General features: G+C 52.7%; 1 protein-coding gene and 1 non-coding gene across 13 annotated transcripts; both read left to right on the top strand.

The window, feature by feature from the left end:
• Nucleotides 1-20: 20 nt before the first annotated feature.
• Eif4g1 (eukaryotic translation initiation factor 4 gamma 1) lies at nucleotides 21-18712 on the top strand. Of its 12 annotated transcripts, none has more exons than XM_010624258.3 (32): nucleotides 23-247; nucleotides 481-575; nucleotides 863-949; nucleotides 1477-1497; nucleotides 2080-2190; nucleotides 2672-2792; nucleotides 3839-3951; nucleotides 4765-4857; nucleotides 5059-5125; nucleotides 5412-6239; nucleotides 6599-6687; nucleotides 6770-6956; nucleotides 7043-7176; nucleotides 7298-7456; nucleotides 7590-7778; nucleotides 7910-8107; nucleotides 8315-8461; nucleotides 8635-8871; nucleotides 9014-9118; nucleotides 9222-9381; nucleotides 9588-9688; nucleotides 10568-10670; nucleotides 10874-10976; nucleotides 11171-11394; nucleotides 11505-11796; nucleotides 12038-12163; nucleotides 12308-12389; nucleotides 14358-14456; nucleotides 14674-14808; nucleotides 14915-14996; nucleotides 15122-15262; nucleotides 18096-18712. In XM_010624258.3, exons 2-32 carry the CDS (start codon nucleotides 516-518, stop codon nucleotides 18278-18280), a joined length of 4779 nt encoding a protein of 1592 aa, XP_010622560.1. In that variant the 5' UTR covers nucleotides 23-247; nucleotides 481-515; the 3' UTR covers nucleotides 18281-18712. The 12 variants fall into 12 exon arrangements, with proteins under 12 accessions (XP_010622563.1, XP_010622560.1, XP_010622555.1 ...); XM_010624253.3 differs by having other exon boundaries at nucleotides 2080-2256; nucleotides 7593-7778; XM_010624252.3 differs by having other exon boundaries at nucleotides 2080-2256.
• On the top strand, nucleotides 9434-9509 carry LOC117285778. Its single transcript, XR_004516901.1, has one exon. It is a non-coding gene; the product is annotated as a small nucleolar RNA SNORD66 (small nucleolar RNA).
• Nucleotides 18713-19182: the final 470 nt, after the last annotated feature.

Below are 19182 nucleotides of genomic sequence, written 5' to 3'. Positions count from 1 at the left end.
CCGTGCCTCGTGCGTCCCCGGGCCAGGCCCCGAGCCTGGTGTCCCGGGTGGGGGGTGGGGACACCACGGCCAAAGCCGTCTGCTCCTTCTGTGATCCGGGAGCCTGGTGCCAGCGAGACCTGGAATTTCCGGTCTGGTTGGTCTTGGGCCCCGTGGAGCCTGGTTGATACCCCTCACCTCCCAACCCCAGGCCCTCGGATGCCCAGAACCTGTAGGCCGCACCGTGGACTTATTCTTAACTGAGGGGGTGAGTGAGGGGGTTGTTTCAGTGCGGCGCCGGGTTGGGGACAGTGGTTGGAGGTGATGAGGATTTGACAGCGTGCTGGTGGAGACGCAGGCCTGGATGTTTTCTGCTCCTTCACCCCCTTGGCACCTCCTGGGCTCTGTAGGGGACCAAGCCCATGCTTCAACCCTTCCCCCATTCCATTTGCTTTAAGCTTGGGTCTTTTCCCTTTTTCGAGCTCCACTCTTTCTCAACAGGCGCTGGGGGGGACCCTGATGTGGCACCAAATGAAATGAACAAAGCTCCACAGCCCACAGGCCCCCCGCCCACCCCATCCCCTGGACTCCCACAGGTAATTAGGGAGGAAGTGTCTGGATTGGGATGGGGGTGGGGGAGACCAGGCACTTGTCGGTCAGGAACAGGTTCCAACCTTTCCCACCCCCATCTGTGTTAGGGCAAAGTGCAGTTGCCCGCTGCCAAATGAAGACAGGGCCCCTGGTTGTCCCTGGGGGCTGTCACCGGAGTGGGTATGTGGGCTTCTGAGGCTCTTGCGGCAGATATACTCCCCTTATTTCACCAGCTTGGGTTTCAGCCCCACCTGACCTTCCCCTCTTGCTGAACTCTGGTCTCCCCCCTCAGCCAGCGTTTCCCCCGGGGCAGACTGCACCGGTGGTGTTCAGTACGCCACAAGCGACACAAATGAACACGCCTTCTCAGCCCCGCCAGGTGAGGGGCTGTGGGGGGTGCAGGGAGGGCCGGCTGGGGAACTGTGAAGGCTACTCCCAGTTTGGGCCTAGGGTGGAAATTGTGGAAGCTGTGTGCCTGGCCCCAATTTTGTGACAGTTCCTCTGTTCTGTCGTCTGCTCTGCACTTTGTGCTGTTGGTTATTTACACAGTGGCCGGCCCCTTGGGGAGTATGTAGTTGGTGAGGGTGGCATCATTGGGGTCCTGATACCTCTGAGAATTGGGGACAGTGCTGCGGGGCGTGCTGCCAACTCTTGCTTTCCCCTCTCTTTCTTTTACTGGGAAGTTGCCATTGCTGTATTCCCTTTTCTTGCTTTTTCTTTGGACTCTGGAGAGATAAGCATTCCAGCTGTTTTTTTTGTTTGTTTGTTTTTTTTTGTTTTTTTTTTTCTGCCTCTGTTCCTCAAGTTCTTCACTAAGTGGGAGGATTCTTGTCCTACCTCCTCCATTTTTCCTCCCTCATCACCTTGGGGATAATTCTCTTCTCTCCTGCCCCCATGTGCTCTCAGGGAGGATTCAGGTCTCTGCAGGTAATACTACTACCCTTTCCTAATCCTAGACGGTCTCCTGCTCTCACCCCTGCCCTTTACCCTGGTTAGGGGCTAGATAACAGGGATTGGGGCTCTTCAGGGTGGGGACTTATTTGCTAGTTAGGTATTCAGTTTGAGGCTGAGTGGTGCATGTTAGGGGCTCACTATTGAAAAGCAAGTGTCTGGGAACTGGGAGACTTGCATGTTAGCAGTTAGCTCCTCAGTACCTTAGATGGAGCAGTGCATGCTGGGGAGTGTGTTGCCGGAAAGGGCCTGGCCTAGGCATGATGCATCTGGGTGTTAGGAAGCCTCTACAGAGCCCTAGTCTGGTGGAGGTGACATGAGTATGCATGGTAGTGAGAGGTTAAATATACACAGGATGCAAAGTGTTCATTTGAGTTAGGTCATGTGTGAGCACAAGAGGCCACTTAACCATCAGTTGGTCAAGTGGGTCTTGGAAGGATTGGTCTCCATGCTCTAAAAGCCAGTGCTTCTCCCCAATCTGTGGAGACATTGTCGAGTGGTGATTCTGTTGTCCTTCCCTTCCTGATGCCTGCCACCTGCTTTCCTCCCTCCTGACAGCACTTCTACCCTAGCCGGGCCCAGCCCCCCAGCAGTGCAGCCTCCCGAGTGCAGAGTGCAGCCCCTGCCCGCCCTGGCCCAGCTGCCCATGTCTACCCTGCTGGATCCCAAGTAATGATGATCCCTTCCCAGATCTCCTACTCAGCCTCCCAGGGGGCCTACTACATCCCTGGACAGGTGAGGATGGAGGTTTGGGGACCGGAAACCCCAAACCTCACCTCCCCTACTCTGACCTTCTAAAAAGATGGGACCTACACCATTTTGTTTTTTGTTTTTTTGAAGCAAGGTTTCGTGGTGTAGTTAAAGCTGGCCTTAAACAATGTAGCCCAGGCTGGCCTCAAATTAAAGGCTATCCTCCTGCCTCAGCCTCCTGAGTGCTGGATTACAGGTGTGTGCCACCATGCCCAGCCCCACTTTGCTTTTTTGAGACAGGGTCTCACTATGTAGTTAGGCTGCCCTCTGGCAATACTGGCTCAGCTTCCTAAGTTCTGGGATAAGTGTGCCACCATGCCCGACCCCACTTTGTTTTTGTAATCTGATGTATTCACGTCTCCCCTCAACTCCTTCTCTCTTCTTCCCTAACCCCCATTAGGGGCGTTCCACATATGTTGTCCCGACACAGCAGTACCCTGTGCAGCCAGGAGCCCCAAGCTTCTACCCGGGTGCAAGCCCTACTGAGTTTGGGACCTACGGTAAGCAGGAGAGGGATTCAGGTGAGAGTTCATCACAGGGAGCATCTACGCTGTTCTGCTGCTCTCTAGAGCACAAGGCTGTTCCCCATTGTGGCTTTTCATCTAAAATGATAGGATTAATAATGGATATTTTGCTTAATATTTAACTGGTGTTGGTGGGGCATCCTTGATTTTCTACTAAGAGAGTTGAAGTCCTCCCCACTTCAAGAAATGTGGGATCAGGCTCCAGTGTATGGGCCTGTTGGTGGGCCTTCCCCATGGTATTCCTTCCATGTTTGAGGGAGCCCATGTAACATGAGGTTTGGGAGGTTTAGATAGCAGTTTTTCATTTATGCTCTAGAGAAGGATTAGTCTGTTTTTTATGGCAGTGGTTTCCAAAATTTTTTCTATCAGGACAAATTTTGTGAACCTATAGTATGTGTATGGTTTTGTTTGTATGTATCGTGAGTAATTTAAGTAGGCAGTACTCATGGTGCTGGTCAAGAAACAACCAAGTGGAAATCATGGATGAGATAGATGCACCCCATTTTTGGGAACCATTGCTTTAAAGAATGAGTTTTTCTACATATTGGGCTCAGACTGTTGTGGTATCATCGTTTCCTTGCCCCTTTGCAAAGGGCTGGATAATGGAATTGGACTCGGGGTGAGTGAAACAGGATTGGTGAATCTGTCTACACACTTGCAGCACGAGAGCTGATTCCGATTTGTGTTGGGAGTGCTTGCACATGTTGCTGGCTGGGGTGCACACAAGAATGTGCCCTGTGAGGTGGAGCAGGCATAAGCCCTCCCGTGGCTCGTGTGTGTTAGGGGAAGGGAGTGCTTACGTAGAATGTGTGTGTGTGTGAGTGTGAGTGTCAGTGTTAGGAATTCTTGTAAACGCAGTTCAGACTGGTTCCTCGGCTTTGACAGGCACTTAATTCCCCTGGGGGAGGAGGGTGGAGCAGGGCAAGGGGCCGGCTGGCTATAGGTGATGAGGTTCTAAAGGTGGGAGGTGTTCAAGTAGGCATCAGTGTATGGTTGGGCCCTGACGCTGCTGCCATTTTTCTTTTCTGTCCCCCTCCTCCAAGCTGGCGCCTACTACCCAGCCCAAGGTGTGCAGCAGTTTCCTGCTGGCGTGGCCCCCGCCCCGGTTTTGATGAACCAGCCACCCCAGATTGCTCCTAAGAGGGAACGTAAGACTGTGAGTAGCAGCAGGCCATTCTGGGGCATTTAGGAAGGGGAGAATTGAGGTCCTGTGCTGCTGAGACATTGTGCCTCTGAGCAGGAACTTAAAAGATCTTCAGCTGAGAGTAGGCAGAGTGGGGTCTGTGGAATGCTCTGGTTCTTTGCAAGGGTCTAAGATGTCAGTGTAGAAGCAGCTAATCATAGGGAGACTGAAGTGGCTAGTGGGGAAATTCCTGAGACCTGGGCTCTGGAGGTTTGTAAGAACTGCTTGGTTTTAGGTTTCTGGTGGCTTGCCTTGGAAATGGTTTGTTTTCCGTGGCCCCACCCCCCCACTCCCTAGTCCTGGAAACTCGGGAGGCCTCCCGCCTCTGCTCAGTCCTCAAGCCCTGGGCGTGGTGCCCAGAATAGGGTGCCAGGGCTGGGGAAGCCGCTGAGTCACCCTGGCTCCACCCACTGGGTCTGGGCCCTGCCCCCAGAGATCAGGCGGAGGAGCCACAAGTGAGCAGGCGGGGTGCTGTAAGGGGGTCTTGGGTTCCAGGATGTGCAGCCACTGAGCTGAGGACTGCTGTTGGGGCAGGGTTGTGGGAGGGAAGGGCATTGTGATGTTAAGGGCCTGCTCTGTGAGGTGGAGGGTCTCTTAGAGGGGTGGGGGCTAGGGCAGGGACTGCAAGAGCAGCCAGATGGGTTGACAGAGCTCAGGGGTTTCTGGCACCCACCCACCTGCTTCCCAGTATGGGGTGGGGAGTTGGCCCAGAGTCTGAGCAGTAGGGCAGGGTGGAGAGGTCAGCTCCTCCTGTTTCCCACTCAGGCCATAGCTTTCTTTCCTCAGATCCGAATTCGAGATCCAAACCAAGGAGGGAAAGATATTACGGAGGAGATCATGTCTGGGGCCCGAACTGCCTCCACACCCACCCCTCCCCAGGTACCTTCTGCTCTTTTCAGTGCCTTGGCTGGGATAGCTGTTTACCCTCAGCTACCAAATCCCTTGATCTTTTTCTTCAATTAAGGGATTTATTTCCCTGCTTTCCTGGATTTCTTGGCAGAGCTAAAGTAGAAATGGCTCTAGTAAAGAAGGGTTGTGGGACTCTTCAGTGCAAACTTGGTAACCCTTTGTGTCCTGCAGACGGGAGGCGGTCTGGAGCCTCAAGCTAATGGGGAGACGCCCCAGGTTGCTGTCATTGTCCGGCCAGGTAAGACAGCGGTGTGGGACAAAGCTTTTATGGGGAAATGGAGTGTGATGATTTGAAATTCCAGGGAAATGGAGTGATTTGAATCAGGCACCACAGAAGAATGGCTTGAGTTTCAGATGGTAGATCGGAGGGTGGATGCATTTTTGGGGAAATGGGAGGTAGCTTTGGTAGGAGATGATGAGGGATGGGGTGGGAGTGTTGAGTTGGGAGCGCCCTGGCTGGGAGAGGAGGAACAGCAGCAGTGAAGCTCTCGTCTTCCTTCTCATTGTTCCTTCCTGTGATGCAGATGACCGGTCACAGGGAGCGCTCCTTGGGAGCAGGCCGGGACTGCCTGGCCCAGAGCACAGCCCTTCAGAGTCCCAGCCTTCATCACCGTCTCCAACCCCATCACCACCCCCAATCTTGGAACCGGGGTCTGAGCCTAATCTCGGAGTTCTCGCTCTTCCTGGGGACACTATGACAACAGGGATAATACAAATGTCTGTAGAAGAATCGACTCCCATCTCCCATGAAACTGAGGAGCCGTATTGCCTCTCTCCAGAACCCACTCCTCTTGCCGAACCCATACTGGAAGTAGAAGTGACACTTAGCAAACCAACTCCAGAACCTGAGTTCTCTTCCAGTCCGCTCCAGATTCCTGCCCCCCTGGAATCTCACAAGGTAGAGGTTCCTGAGGCTAATGGCATAGTGCCATCTGAGGACCTGGGACCAGAGGTGGAGTCGAGCCCAGAGGTTGTCCCTGTTCTGCCTGCGGCTTGCCCTTCAGAATCCCCTGAGCCCGTTGCTCCAACTGCCCAACCTGAGGAACTGCTCAACGGAGCCCCCTCGCCACCAGCTGTGGACTTGAGCCCGGTCAGTGAGCCAGAGGAGCAGACTAAGGAAGTTACTGTGTCAGTGGCTCCCCCCGCTATCCTCTCTGCCACTCCACCTGGGACTCCTCTAGCTGCTTCTCAGGAGGAGGAAATGGAAGAAGAGGAGGAAGAAGAGGAGGAGGAGGAAGAAGGAAGAGAAGCTGAAGCCGAGAATGAGAAGGGTGGAGAGGCTCTCTCCTCAGAGAGCACACCTGTCCCAGCCCACCTGTCCCCCAATTTGGAGGCGGCAGCAGCCACCCAAGGTAAAGTGTGCCTGGGTAGTGGATTGGGGCAGGCTGGGGGTGTGGCTTCTCGTCGTCCATGACCTCCATTGGGCCACCGTGTCTGGGTTATGGAAGTCTGTCCTGTGACGGAACCCAGGGGCTAGTACAAGCACTTTGAAGCCTCGACAGGGTGTGATGGAAAGAGGAAGGATTGCACCATGGCTTCATTGTGATTTCCCTGTGGGTTAGGGGTCATCTAAATTATTCCAGTCCTTGCTTTTCTTATTTGTTCCTGGTATTGGGGATTGAACTCAGTACCTTGCACTTGTGAGACAGGCACAGTGCCACTGAGTTAAAGCCCCAGATCCCCAGCCCCCTGCTTTTCTTTTCTTAATTAGTGGCAGTATCTGTGCCAAAGAGGAGACGGAAAATTAAGGAGCTAAATAAGAAGGAGGCTGTGGGAGACCTCCTAGATGCCTTCAAAGAGGTAAGGGAGCAGGAAAGTGGGGAAGTGGGGCAGAGTATGGTTATGGACTAGTGTTCACCATACAACCGAATTTTGGTTGCAGGCAAACCCAGCAGTACCAGAGGCCGAGAACCAGCCTCCAGCAGGCAACAACCCAGGCCCAGAGTCTGAGGGCAGCGGTGTGCCCCCAAGGCCGGAGGAAGTAGAGGAGACCTGGGACTCTAAGGAGGACAAAATCCAGAATGCTGAGAACATTCAGCCTGGGGAACAGAAGTACGACTACAAGTCAGGTATACTGAAGGGAGGGCTGAGAATGGCTGAGCGTTTTTGGCCGGTCCCTGGGGGACAGACATATGACTGACACATCCTCTTGCAGATCAGTGGAAGCCACTAAACCTTGAGGAGAAAAAGCGTTATGACCGAGAGTTCCTGCTTGGCTTTCAGTTCATTTTTGCCAGTATGCAGAAGCCGGAGGGGTTGCCCCATATCACTGACGTGGTGCTGGACAAGGTTGGTGGTTTGAGGGGGAGGCAGGGGAGTTTGAGCTGGGCTGACTGGAGGGGTCTGAGGTAGGGAGGGAGCAGTGAATAGTCCTAGGCTATTTGTGAGACTTGTCTTGTCTTCCTCGCAGGCCAATAAGACACCGCTGCGGCCACTGGATCCCTCAAGATTACCCGGCATGAACTGTGGCCCAGACTTCACTCCATCTTTTGCCAACCTTGGCCGACCAGCCCTTAGCAGTCGTGGGCCCCCAAGGGGTGGGCCAGGTGGGGAGCTGCCCCGAGGGCCGGTGAGTGGGGCTGGCTAAGGGGGCAGGGTCTTGGGGTGTCTGGAGTGGGTGAGGACTGCCCTGCGGATGTGCAGTAGTGAGGGCACGTGTGCTTATTGGTTCATGTCTTCACTTGGGCTCCTCCCTTGCTTAGCAGGCTGGCTTGGGACCGAGGCGCTCTCAGCAGGGCCCCCGAAAAGAACCACGCAAGATCATTGCCACAGTGTTAATGACTGAAGATATAAAACTGAATAAAGCAGAGAAGGCTTGGAAACCCAGCAGCAAGCGGACAGCGGCTGATAAAGAACGGGGGGAGGAGGATGCTGATGGCACCAAGACCCAGGTATTGGCAAGTCCTGCATTTGTGCTCCAGTCCTGCTGCTCACTTTGCCCTCTTTGTCCATCCTTATCTCATTCCCTACAAGCAGCCTGTCTGAGAACCTCACTGGATCCTGGGTCTTCTCTTGCCCACAGGACCTCTTCCGCAGAGTGCGCTCCATCCTGAATAAGCTCACACCCCAGATGTTCCAGCAGCTGATGAAGCAAGTGACACAGCTGGCCATCGACACTGAGGAACGCCTGAAAGGAGTCATTGACCTCATCTTTGAGAAGGCCATTTCAGAACCCAACTTCTCTGTGGCCTACGCCAACATGTGCCGCTGCCTCATGGCGGTCAGTGTCCACACTCTTCTACCTCATCGCCTGGCGTATGCTTCGTTCCTGAGGCTCCTGGCATCAGGGCTCCCTCTGGCCTGTGCTAATGATGGCGGCTGGGGGTGGGGACCAAAGCCAGGGGTCTTCTGGGCCAGGGAGTTAGGTGTTTGGAAGGCTTTCCCTGCCCTGAACTGGTCTCAGTGTTTTGTTCTCTTTGACTTACAGCTGAAAGTGCCCACTACAGAAAAGCCAACGGTGACCGTTAACTTCCGAAAACTCTTACTGAATCGATGTCAGAAGGAATTTGAGAAAGATAAAGATGATGATGAAGTTTTTGAAAAAAAGCAAAAGGAAATGGATGAAGCCGCTACGGTGAGAAAAACCACTACCAGTCCCACCCCCTGCTCAGCACCCCTTCCAGCCAGCTGCTACTCTGCTGTAGAATTTGGGGTGCTTACTGCTCAGCCGGGTACTGAGATCCGGGAGAGAGTAGGGCAGTAGCCCAGGGGCTGGGCACTGCTCTGACGAGACCCTGTGACTGGTAGGCAGAGGAGCGGGGCCGCCTGAAGGAGGAGTTAGAAGAAGCTCGGGACACGGCCCGACGGCGCTCTTTAGGGAACATCAAGTTTATCGGTGAGTTGTTCAAGCTCAAGATGTTAACCGAGGCGATTATGCATGACTGTGTGGTCAAACTACTTAAGAACCACGACGAGGAGTCCCTCGAATGCCTCTGCCGCCTGCTTACCACCATTGGCAAAGACCTGGACTTTGCAAAAGCCAAGGTAAGGCTCCTTGGGTCTGGAGGGGGGGGTGGCTGTCTCTGGGCCCCTGTCCATGACAACAGACATGCTTGTTGGCCTGCCAGATCTGGGCTGTTGGTGAGATGCTAAACGTTCATAATCTGGTCTCTCTGCTTTCTCCTAGCCGCGAATGGATCAGTATTTCAACCAGATGGAAAAGATCATTAAAGAAAAGAAGACATCATCTCGCATCCGCTTTATGTTGCAGGATGTGCTGGATCTGCGACAGGTATATGTCCCTTCCTTCCTGCTGTCATTCTGTTGTCCCAGTTGGCAGCACTGCCTTATCTGGCACTTCTGTCATAATTGGGAATGGCTTCCTGTTCCCACAGAGCAATTGGGTACCACGCCGCGGAGATCAGGGCCCCAAAACCATTGACCAGATCCACAAGGAGGCTGAGATGGAGGAGCATCGCGAACATATCAAAGTGCAGCAGCTCATGGCCAAGGGCAGTGACAAGCGTCGGGGAGGCCCTCCGGGCCCACCCATTAGTGAGTTGGAGGCCAGGACTAAGGGGGTCAGTGATGGGACTGGGACTTTGCTTTCCACTGATGACTTTGTATTAGTGCCACGTGTCTGGGCCACTGAGACCCCATGATGGAACTGAGGATCTGAGGAAAGAGCTGGGGTGGCCCAAGAAGGAGATGGGGCCACAAAAACTTATTGTTACTCCAGGAATGTCCCCTTTCCATTCCAGGTCGTGGCCTCCCACTTGTGGACGACGGTGGCTGGAACACAGTCCCCATCAGCAAAGGCAGCCGCCCCATTGACACCTCAAGAATCACCAAGATCACAAAGGTTAGGGGTGTGCTGCAGCGGGTGATGGTGGTGAGGCTGAGTGGAATGGGCTCAAGAGCCTGAGGTTGGAGAAGTGACCACTGAGCTTTCTTCTTAGAACAGTGGGAACCCTAGACTAGAATAGGACTGCTCAGCCTGGCAGGTCTGTGTGCATTGTTCTGGGCAGACCTACTGCAGTGATCTGGTGTGTTGCTCATTTCTGTATATCCTACAAGCTGAGAATGGTTTTTTGATATATAGATGTCTATATATCTAGATTTATCTATATATTTTTTTTTGTATGTACATTTTTTTTGGTACTGGGAATCGAACTCAGGGCCTTATGCTTGCTAGGCAGGTGCTGTGCCACTGAGCTACATTCCTTGCCTGCTTTTTTACTTTTAAATGGTTGAGAAAAATTGAAAAGATAAATGATATTTTTATGGTACAGAAATAATATAAAATACAAAATTTGCTGGGTGTGGTTGCACATGCCTGTACTCCTGGCACTCAGGGAGGCTGAGGCAGAAGGATCACTTTGAGGTTGAGGCCAGCCTGGTCTACAAGTATAGTGAGTTCAAGACCAACCTGGAGTACTTAGTGAGACCCTGTCTGGAAACACCAAAAAAACAAAAAAAAACAACAACAAAAAAACTGGGATCCAACTCAGGACTTTGTGCTTGTGAGGCAGGCACAGTGCCACTGAGCTAAATCCCCAGCCCCATACTCAAAAGTATTAACCAGGACTGCTTTCACACTGTGGTGGTAGAATTGAGTAGTTGTGATGGAGACCTTAGTTTGCAGAGCCTAAAGTATTTGTTGTCTGGTATTTGAGCATGGTGCTGCTGGCCAAGGGCTTCAGCCCAGCCAGACCCATGACTGCTGCCGTTCCTTCTGCAGCCTGGCTCCATTGATTCCAACAATCAGCTCTTTGCACCAGGAGGGAGACTGAGCTGGGGCAAGGGTAGCAGTGGGGGCTCAGGAGCCAAGCCCTCTGATGCAGGTATGGAGGCCACTGGAGAAGGCGGGTGATTATTAATTTGGGCTCCCTGTATAGCAGGCTTTCAGTACATGAGGTTAGGGAATAAGAAGGCGGGAAGGTGGTACCTTTTTTCTCGGCACTGAGACCGAGTATCCTAACTTGTCCGGTAGGAAGAGTGCAAGAAAGTAGGAAGAGATCTTAACCTAGGTTCTCTGCCTCCTCAGCATCAGAACCTGCTCGTCCAGCCACTAGTACCTTGAATCGCTTCTCAGCCCTTCAACAGGCAGTACCTCCGGAGAGCACAGATAACAGACGTGTGGTGCAGAGGTGAGCTTTCCCGGGTTTTCAGACTTCACACCAAGAGTGCTGGGATTGGGTTGTCAGAGCATGGGAATTCCTCATACCTGTAACCCTTGCAGGGCCTGGGTAAGAGTGGGCATGTTGTTGATGCCAAGAACAAGGCTTAGCGGTTGCTGTGCAGCTTGGGTGATTTCATCAGAGTGTATCTGTCTTTGTTTCAGGAGTAGCTTGAGCCGGGAACGAAGTGAGAAAGCTGGGGACCGGGGAGACCGAGTAGAGCGGAGTGAACGGGGTGGGGACCGATCAGATCGTGCACGGACACCCGCCACCAAGCGAAGCTTCAGCAAAGAAGTAGAAGAGCGGAGTAGAGAGCGGCCTTCCCAGCCTGAGGGATTGCGCAAGGCCGCGAGCCTCACGGAAGACCGGGACCGGGGCCGGGACACCGGTGAGGGGCTGAGACAGAAGTCAGGGAGGCTGCTGGCTACTTGGGGATGAGCTGGCCCCAACCCTCCCAGAGCTAAGAACATTGGAACTGAGTACTGTCTCACCCCACAGTGAAGCGGGAAGCCACGCTCCCCCCAGTGAGCCCCCCGAAGGCTGCGCTGTCTGAGGAGGAGCTGGAGAAGAAGTCCAGGGCCATCATTGAGGAGTACCTGCATCTCGGTGACATGAAGGAAGCGGTGCAGTGTGTACAGGAGCTGGCCTCGCCCTCCCTGCTCTTCATCTTTGTGCGGCATGGTGTGGAGTCCACACTGGAGCGCAGCACCATTGCGCGCGAGCACATGGGAAAGCTACTCCACAGGCTGCTGTGTACCGGGCACCTCTCCACCGCCCAGTACTACCGAGGGTATGGCAGCCTCCAGGACTTCCCAGGGCCTTGCGTTACTGGTGTGGGCTCGGTGATCCCAGTAAATATTACTGGACGGAAAGGGAAACTGAGGTCAAGAAGGTGGCCTTGGCTTGACATAATTACCCCATCTGTGTCCATGTCTGTCCAGAAAGTGTTCTGGAGGTTCCACGGTTGATTCATGGTGTGCAGGGTGGGGCCTGGCCTTCTTCCCAGAATCCCCTCTGAATTTCTTTTGCAGGCTGTACGAAATCTTGGAATTGGCTGAGGACATGGAGATTGACATTCCCCACGTGTGGCTCTATCTGGCAGAACTGGTAACACCCATTCTGCAGGAAGGAGGGGTGCCCATGGGAGAACTGTTCAGGTGAGCCACTCCCGGTGCAGTTCAGGAGCGGTAAAGATTGGAGGAGACGGGAGCGAGGGAGGTTTGGCAGCTCAGGCACCTGGGTTTGGAGGCGGGTGGAGAGATGTGGAGTCCGTCAGTGTGAGGGTTTTTTTCTTCTTGTAGGGAGATTACAAAGCCTCTGAGACCTTTGGGCAAAGCTGCTTCCCTCTTATTGGAGATCCTGGGGCTCCTATGCAAAAGCATGGTGAGTGGGCCTTTCCAAGGGTGATATGTTCAGGGTCTCTTGTGATTCCTGGTGACCATGCACCCTCATGGTATTGGTGGTGGCAGAATTATGTTGGTACCTGAACGGAAGTGTTGACACGGGCAGTACCCTGCAGACAGTTCCTGTCGTGACTTCTTGTCAGGCTGAAGGAGAGTGGCATATAAGATCTTAGTTCCATGATTCATTCCTTCATGTAATTATTCAGCTTTGTGTGTGTGGTGTTGCTGGGGATTAAACCTGGGGCCTTATGCGTGATAGGCAAACACTGTACCATTGAGCCACATTCCCACTCGTAACTGGTGTTTCTCTGATCATTTTGTGTCTTGAGCAGTGGGAATACAGCAGTCAATGAAAAAAGTTAGTAGAGAGGAAATAAGGACACTTCAGTAAAAACAAGAGGCAGACATGGTGCACACCTGTAATCCCAGCACTCAGCAGGCTGAGGCAGGAGAATCACCATGAGTTTGAGGCCAGTCTGGGATACATAGTGAGTTCAGGGCAAGCCTGAACTACACAGCGAGACCCTGTCTCAAAAAACATCCATACGGGGCCAGGGATTTAGCTCAGTAGTTACAGCGCCTGCCTTGCAGAGGTGAGGACCCCTTCCTTTCTGTTCGATCCCCGGTACCAAAAAAAAAAACCCCCAAAACAAAAACCACCTCCATACGTGCATATATATACATAGAAGTGTGAAATGACAGTTAAAACGGGAATGTCTTCAGTACTGTGAGGGTGCAGAGTATCTATCTGGCAGTGTTCATGGCCGGCTTTCTGAAGGCTAATTGGTGACTAGCGTAAAGGCAGAGAGATGGAGAAAGGCTGGTTGGTTGTGGTGCTCAAAGGCAGTCAGAATTTGAGATGTGTAGGTTCAAGATCTCAGGGTTGGGGATTTAGCTCAGTGGTGCTGCTACCTGCCTCGCAAGCACAAGGTCCTGAGTTAGGTCCCTGGTATACATACCCCCTTCCCCCAAAAACACATCTCAGCTGTCTCGGACCTGGATGAGGGAGAAGAACTTGTGAAATGCTCAAATTGCAGCTTTTGTGAGGATTTCTCGTGTATTGGGGGACGGTTTCTGCTTCTAAGAGTTTCCGAATTTAGGAAACAAAAGTCATACTTAACCATAAGGAACTTCTTCCTACAAGCAAGTATTGGCTCATTGGAAAAATGAAAAACCAAGCTGCTCTTCAAAAAGAAATAGTGGAAGAGGCTAGGATTTGACACTTGGATTTGGTGGTCTTTTTAAAAGTATTTATTTTGGTAGTGGGGATCAAACACAGAACCTTGCACTTGTGAGGTTTGTGTAGTGCTGCTAAGCTGAATCCCTGGCCCCTAAAGTTTTAATTTTTATTAGTATGAGGTTGCACTATATTATGATTATGTTATTTGCCAGGAATTGGTACATGATATAAATGCATCTCTTTATTTTTGGTACCATGGATCAAATTTGGGACCTTGTGCTCGCAAGGCAGGTGGTGACACCACTGAACTAAGTCCCCTGTCTAGAGAATTACATTTTTTTGAAAGCTGTGTAGCCCAGGCTGGTGGTGATCCTTGTGCCTCTGCCACCCAAATGCTGGAATTACAGGTGTGGGCCACCATGTCCGACTTGCTTTTTTTTTTTTTACATCTCCTCCTTTCACTCTTTCCGCATTTGCCTTTTTGAGGTCTGTTTGCTTTTTTGAGATTGAGAATCTTACAAAGCAAGTTGACATTTCTCCTAGAGGCTCTTGAGTCATTTCCCCACCCTAGTGTCAGCGCTGTGGTGGTGAGGGCTTGTTGGTTTGGGTGCTTAACTGACAAGGGCTGTACCCCACACCTGATGGAGGCATGGAAGGGTTGTGCCTGTCTGGTACCTCTGTGACATCTTTAGTTCTTCATAGGTACCTGTTAAAGTACCTGTTGTGTTTGAACAGAGAGATGGTTACTGAGTTGAAACTATTTTCCAGGGTCCCAAAAAGGTGGGGATGCTATGGCGAGAGGCTGAGCTCTGCTGGAAGGAGTTTCTACCCGAAGGCCAAGATGCTAATGCATTCGTTGCTGAACAGGTTTGGGACTTCGATTTGGTTCTTTTTTCTTTTCTTTTTGTGGGAGCAGTACCAGGGATCAAGCTCAGGACCTTGTGCTTGCCAGACAGACGCAGCAAGCACCACTGAGCTATATCCCCGGCCCTAAATTTGATTATTTCTAATATTCGAGTCTTAGCCTCCTTCCCTCATCGCCCACGCGTTGCACCTGACCTCTTGACCTTGGCCTTGGTTGCAGAAGGTGGAGTATACTCTGGGAGAGGAGTCGGATGCTCCTGGGCAGAGGGCACTCCCCTTAGAGGAGCTGAGCAAGCAGCTGGAGAAGCTGCTGCAGGAGGGCAACAATAATCAGCGGGTGTTCGACTGGATAGAAGTATGTTGCTCCTGGGAACTGGGGAGGGATAGAGGAGAGGTGCTTGTTGGCTGGGCTGGGAGGTGGCAGGAATGGTGACTTAGGGGCATTTGTTTATCCTCCACAGGCCAATCTGAGCGAGCAGCAGATAGCATCCAACACATTAGTTCGAGCCCTCATGACAGCTGTCTGCTGTTCTGCAATTATCTGTAAGAGAAGTTGGGGCGAGGGTGGGCCCAGCAGAAATGGAAGAAGGGGCTTTAGTCGGTGCCTCCTAGGGCTGAACCAGGCTAAGGCTGGATCATTCCACTTGTCCCTGTCTTCCTTTCTGTAGTTGAGACTCCTCTCCGAGTGGATGTTGTGGTGCTGAAAGCGCGAGCGCGACTGCTACAGAAGTACCTGTGTGATGAACAGAAGGAGCTACAAGCGCTCTATGCTCTCCAGGCCCTTGTAGTGACCTTAGAGCAGCCCCCCAGTAAGCCAGGCTGCAGGGATGGGTAGTGGTAGGGCGGGACTGACGGGGGGTTCAACTCAGGAAGGATGGGTAATAATTGGAGAGCGAAATACCCTGACAGTTTGATTCCGTCCCGCGTTGTTTCCATGCTTGCAAAGGGAAGGAGTTAGTGTCAGGTTTGAAGGTTAATCAGTTGCTTGCTTTGTGCCTATTTCTTACATGCCAGCAATGCAGAGATGGCAAACACGGCATCTTTCAGATGTTCCTTGTCCTCCTGTGCCTTGCACAAGGCTGAAATTGCTTACCTGAATCCTCACACTCTGGCAGCTGTCATTTAGCTAGATGGTATTCCAGTTTTCACATCGAACTAACCAAACTTTTTTTTTTTTTCCTTTGGTACCGGGGATCATACTCTGGCCCTTGGGCTTGCAGGGCAGGTGGCGGAACCACTGAGCTAAATCTCTGGGCCCCAGTTTTCACATTGAGACTGAGGCTTAGGTTCATGTTGGTGAGGTTGGGCATTCTGCAGATTCAGGGCATTGGGTTAATCGCAGTGAGGAAGTTGAGCATAGTTTGTGCACTCACATGGAGCCAGTGGCTGAGACGGTGTTGGAAGATGGGTCTGAGCTGACTGATAACGTGGGAGTCAGCTGAGTGACAGGTGGGAGGGGCAGGAACTTGACACAGGAAAGAGGGCTTCCAAAGGGAGGGCAGTGTAGGAGCCAGTCAGGAGTGAGGCCGTGGCAAGTGCTTAATAAGGGCCTAAGAATTTGGTTTAGGCTTTAGGTCATTGGCTTTCCGGGGAAGAATGGTTTGGAATGGAATGAGAGTGAATGGCAGGGTGGACACTAGTGGTTCCGCCTCCCTGGTGACAATAGATACAACAGGGAGGTGGCGGGGGCAGATTCAGGAGATGCTGAGGAGACGGAGTCAGTGGCTTTTAGCCACACTGACATGGGGAGAAGGGCTGTGAGATTCAAATCACAAGTGAAGCTGGGCATGCCTCTAATCTGAACACCAGCAGGCTGAGGAGGCAGGTGGATTGAAAGTTCCAGGACAGTGTGGGCATGTCATCAAGACCCTGTTTTCAAAATAGAAGAGGATAGGGGTGTAGCTCAGTGGTAGACCTGCCACGTGTGAGGCTCTGGACTTGATAACATTATCCTCACCCCACCCTGCACTCCCCAAGTCATAGCTGACTTCTAGGAGAGTTTAGCAGGTGAGCCAGCCATTGGTTGGGATAGGAGAGTTAGGTTTGTGTCTCGGTGGGAGGCTCAGACGCCAGGTGGACAGCTGGGTGGATCCTTTCGGGGAGGAGGAAGTCAGGGCAGGGAGCTTTGTGAGGTGCTGGCACAGGGTGACTGTGTAAGTCACAGGATACGGGATTGTGGAGTGTGGGTGGAGGGCCTGGGCTAGAACCACGTGCTGAAGGGCATGGGATAAGAGACCCAAGGAGGGGAAAGGTCCTACTGACAAAGGAAACAAATCTTAGGGTGGGAAAGTGGCTGGTGATGCTAGGTGCTGAGAGTTGGGTAGGTTTGGAATATTAACAGGGAGGCCATCTGACAAATGTTTGGGGGGTTGCACTGAGAAATAACAGACAGAAGAAAGGGAAACAGCAGGTGTGGACGAGATCTTTTATTAGGCTGTGGGATCCAGGGTTGGAATGGGGCCTTTTGTGTGTAGACATAAGAAACTTGGGCTTGACTATCTAGAGCAAAATAGATACTCAGATGCATGAGGCCCCCTGCATAGGGGTGTATGGGATTTGAAGCCCATGTAAAGGATCAGCTGCTGTCCCTGCTGTGGGGTAGGAGGCAGCTGTGCCCACCGGCAGTTTAGGGACGTTAGGGGTGGAATGCCTGAGGAACTTCTGGATGCCCTAGGTCCTTTCTCAATGAGGGCGGCCCTTTCTGTGTCTGGAGGTGGGGTAGATTGAGGCAGGGTCTCCCTTTGTAGTTCAGGCTGGCCTTGAACTTGTGGCAGTTTTCCTGCCTCAGCCTCCTGAGTGCTGGGATTACAGGCCACACCCAGCTTTTAGAGCTTTCAGTGATAGAACTGGTTGGGGCACTTGGGCCATAGGTTTGGCTTGGTTTTGTTTTAGTTTTAGTTTTTGTGCTGGGGATCAAACTCGGGACCTTGTGCTTGCCAGGCAGGTGGCGGAACCACTGAGCTAAATCCCTGGCCTACCACCGCTGGCCTAGGGTTCCTCCTGGGGTCTGAGCCTGAGATTCTGTGCTCTGTTCACTTGGCTCAATCTGCCTTCCTGTTTTCAGGAGTGTAAGGTTTGGTTTGTAAAAGACTGGCAGTGCACTGTGGGGATGGGAGAGGTGTTTGGGATTCTAGGACAAGTGCTATGGCAGCCACAGGTAGAGGGGGACAGGTAAGTCAGGATTGCCCGGGAAGGTGACCAAAGAAGGGGGCTGTTCCTGGCACCTTCCCACATATCAAAGGCTGGGGAAGGGAGGGTTCAGATGTATAGGGAGGAAGTGGAAGGGGTCCACAATTTAAATGTTTGGGGTCAGGGGATTTTCCAGGTTATACACTCCACGTTTGTGAGCCACACGGCTGCGATTTTTGTGAGTCCCCAAATTAATTCCTATTGATTTGTGTGGAGAAGTTTGAAGCTGCCAAGGTGAGTGTGGTGAGTTTTTAAAGATTTTTTGATGGCCAAGTGACTTGTGCCTGTGTAGTGGTCTCTTGGATCCTGAGATTTAGCATCCTTTCAGAGGCCTAGTTCCCCTGGAATGGCGAGCGTAGATGTCAGTGCCCTGTTTTAACAGTGGTCCCTGGGGGCTGTCTGGTGTGGCTCTGTGTGGCCATTTTCCTCTAACTGCTTCCTGATGGTTTGCAGACCTGCTTCGAATATTCTTCGATACGCTGTATGACGAGGACGTCGTGAAGGAGGAAGCGTTCTACAGCTGGGAGAGCAGCAAGGACCCTGCTGAGCAGTTGGGCAAGGGCGTGGCCCTCAAATCTGTCACAGCCTTCTTCAACTGGCTTCGGGAGGCTGAGGAGGAGGAGTCTGACCACAACTGAGGGCGGGTGGGGCTGGGGACGTGAGCCCCATGGACGCCAATGGCCTGGCCAGCCGCCTGGACTGCAGGGGGCGGCAGCGGCGGCGGTGGCAGCAGGTGCCTGTAGTGCGATGTGTCTGAGCTAATAAAGTGGCTGAAGAGGCAGGATGGCTTGGGGCTGCCTGGGGCCGCCTCCAGGATGCTGCCAGGTGTCCCTCCTTCCTCAGGGGCACAGAGATATATTATATATAAAGTCTTGAAATTTGGTGTGTCTTGGGGGGGGTACTAAGGCCTGCCCCTGAGGTCCTTTTTTATTTTCTGAAAAATCACTCTTGGGACTGCCGTCCTCGCTGCTGGGGGCATATGCCCCAGCCCCTGCACCACCCCTGCTGCTGCCTGGGCAGGGGGAAGGGGGGGCACGGTGCCTGTAATTATTAAACATGAATTCAATTAAGCTCACTGCTTCTGCTTTATGGCCTGCTCCCTTTGGAGAAGGGGTAAGGATTGGTGGTGGGCAGCTTCCTTTACAGAGCTAGCACCGAAGTACTGTTCCTGTAACCTGGCACCCCTCTGCCTCTTCCCCTGTCCACGATGGGTCTGGAGAGCCAGTTGCCCAGAGGGTGGGCATGGTGTGTTCTTGGCTAGGAGGGGAGTTAGCCTGTGGTACTTACTGGAACATAATCGGCAGTCTGTAGAATGAGATCCGACCTGGTGTGTGCAGGGTCTAGTTTTCAGGCAGGTTCTAGCTGGAATTCTTTTTAGTCCCAAAATGTCCCTCTTAGAATGAGGGGCCTAGAAGCTGCGAGGTCAGTCCACCCTCCTCCCCGCCTTTTCCTCCCATGTCTACGGGACGGCCCTGCGGTGCCCCAGGACTGGACGGAGCCATTGCAGCCCCAGGCTGCCCCTGCGTGGCTGTGACGTCGG

The sequence above is a fragment of the Fukomys damarensis genome, unplaced genomic scaffold, assembly GCF_012274545.1.
Source record: "Fukomys damarensis isolate Sample0158 unplaced genomic scaffold, DMR_v1.0_HiC HiC_scaffold_12, whole genome shotgun sequence".
Taxonomy (NCBI): domain Eukaryota; kingdom Metazoa; phylum Chordata; class Mammalia; order Rodentia; family Bathyergidae; genus Fukomys; species Fukomys damarensis.
Note: the sequence above shows the minus strand (reverse complement) of the source record. Positions and strands in the feature narration are given on the sequence as shown.

Excerpts from the sequence above, each read along its gene's own strand:
- Eif4g1 (XM_010624252.3), top strand. The coding sequence starts at position 516 with ATGAACAAAGCTCCACAGCCCACAGGCCCCCCGCCCACCCCATCCCCT. Across the intron at positions 7,177-7,297 it reads CTGACGTGGTGCTGGACAAG|GCCAATAAGACACCGCTGCG; the intron begins GTTGGTGGTTTG and ends TCTTCCTCGCAG. Across the intron at positions 12,390-14,357 it reads GGCTCCTATGCAAAAGCATG|GGTCCCAAAAAGGTGGGGAT; the intron begins GTGAGTGGGCCT and ends ACTATTTTCCAG.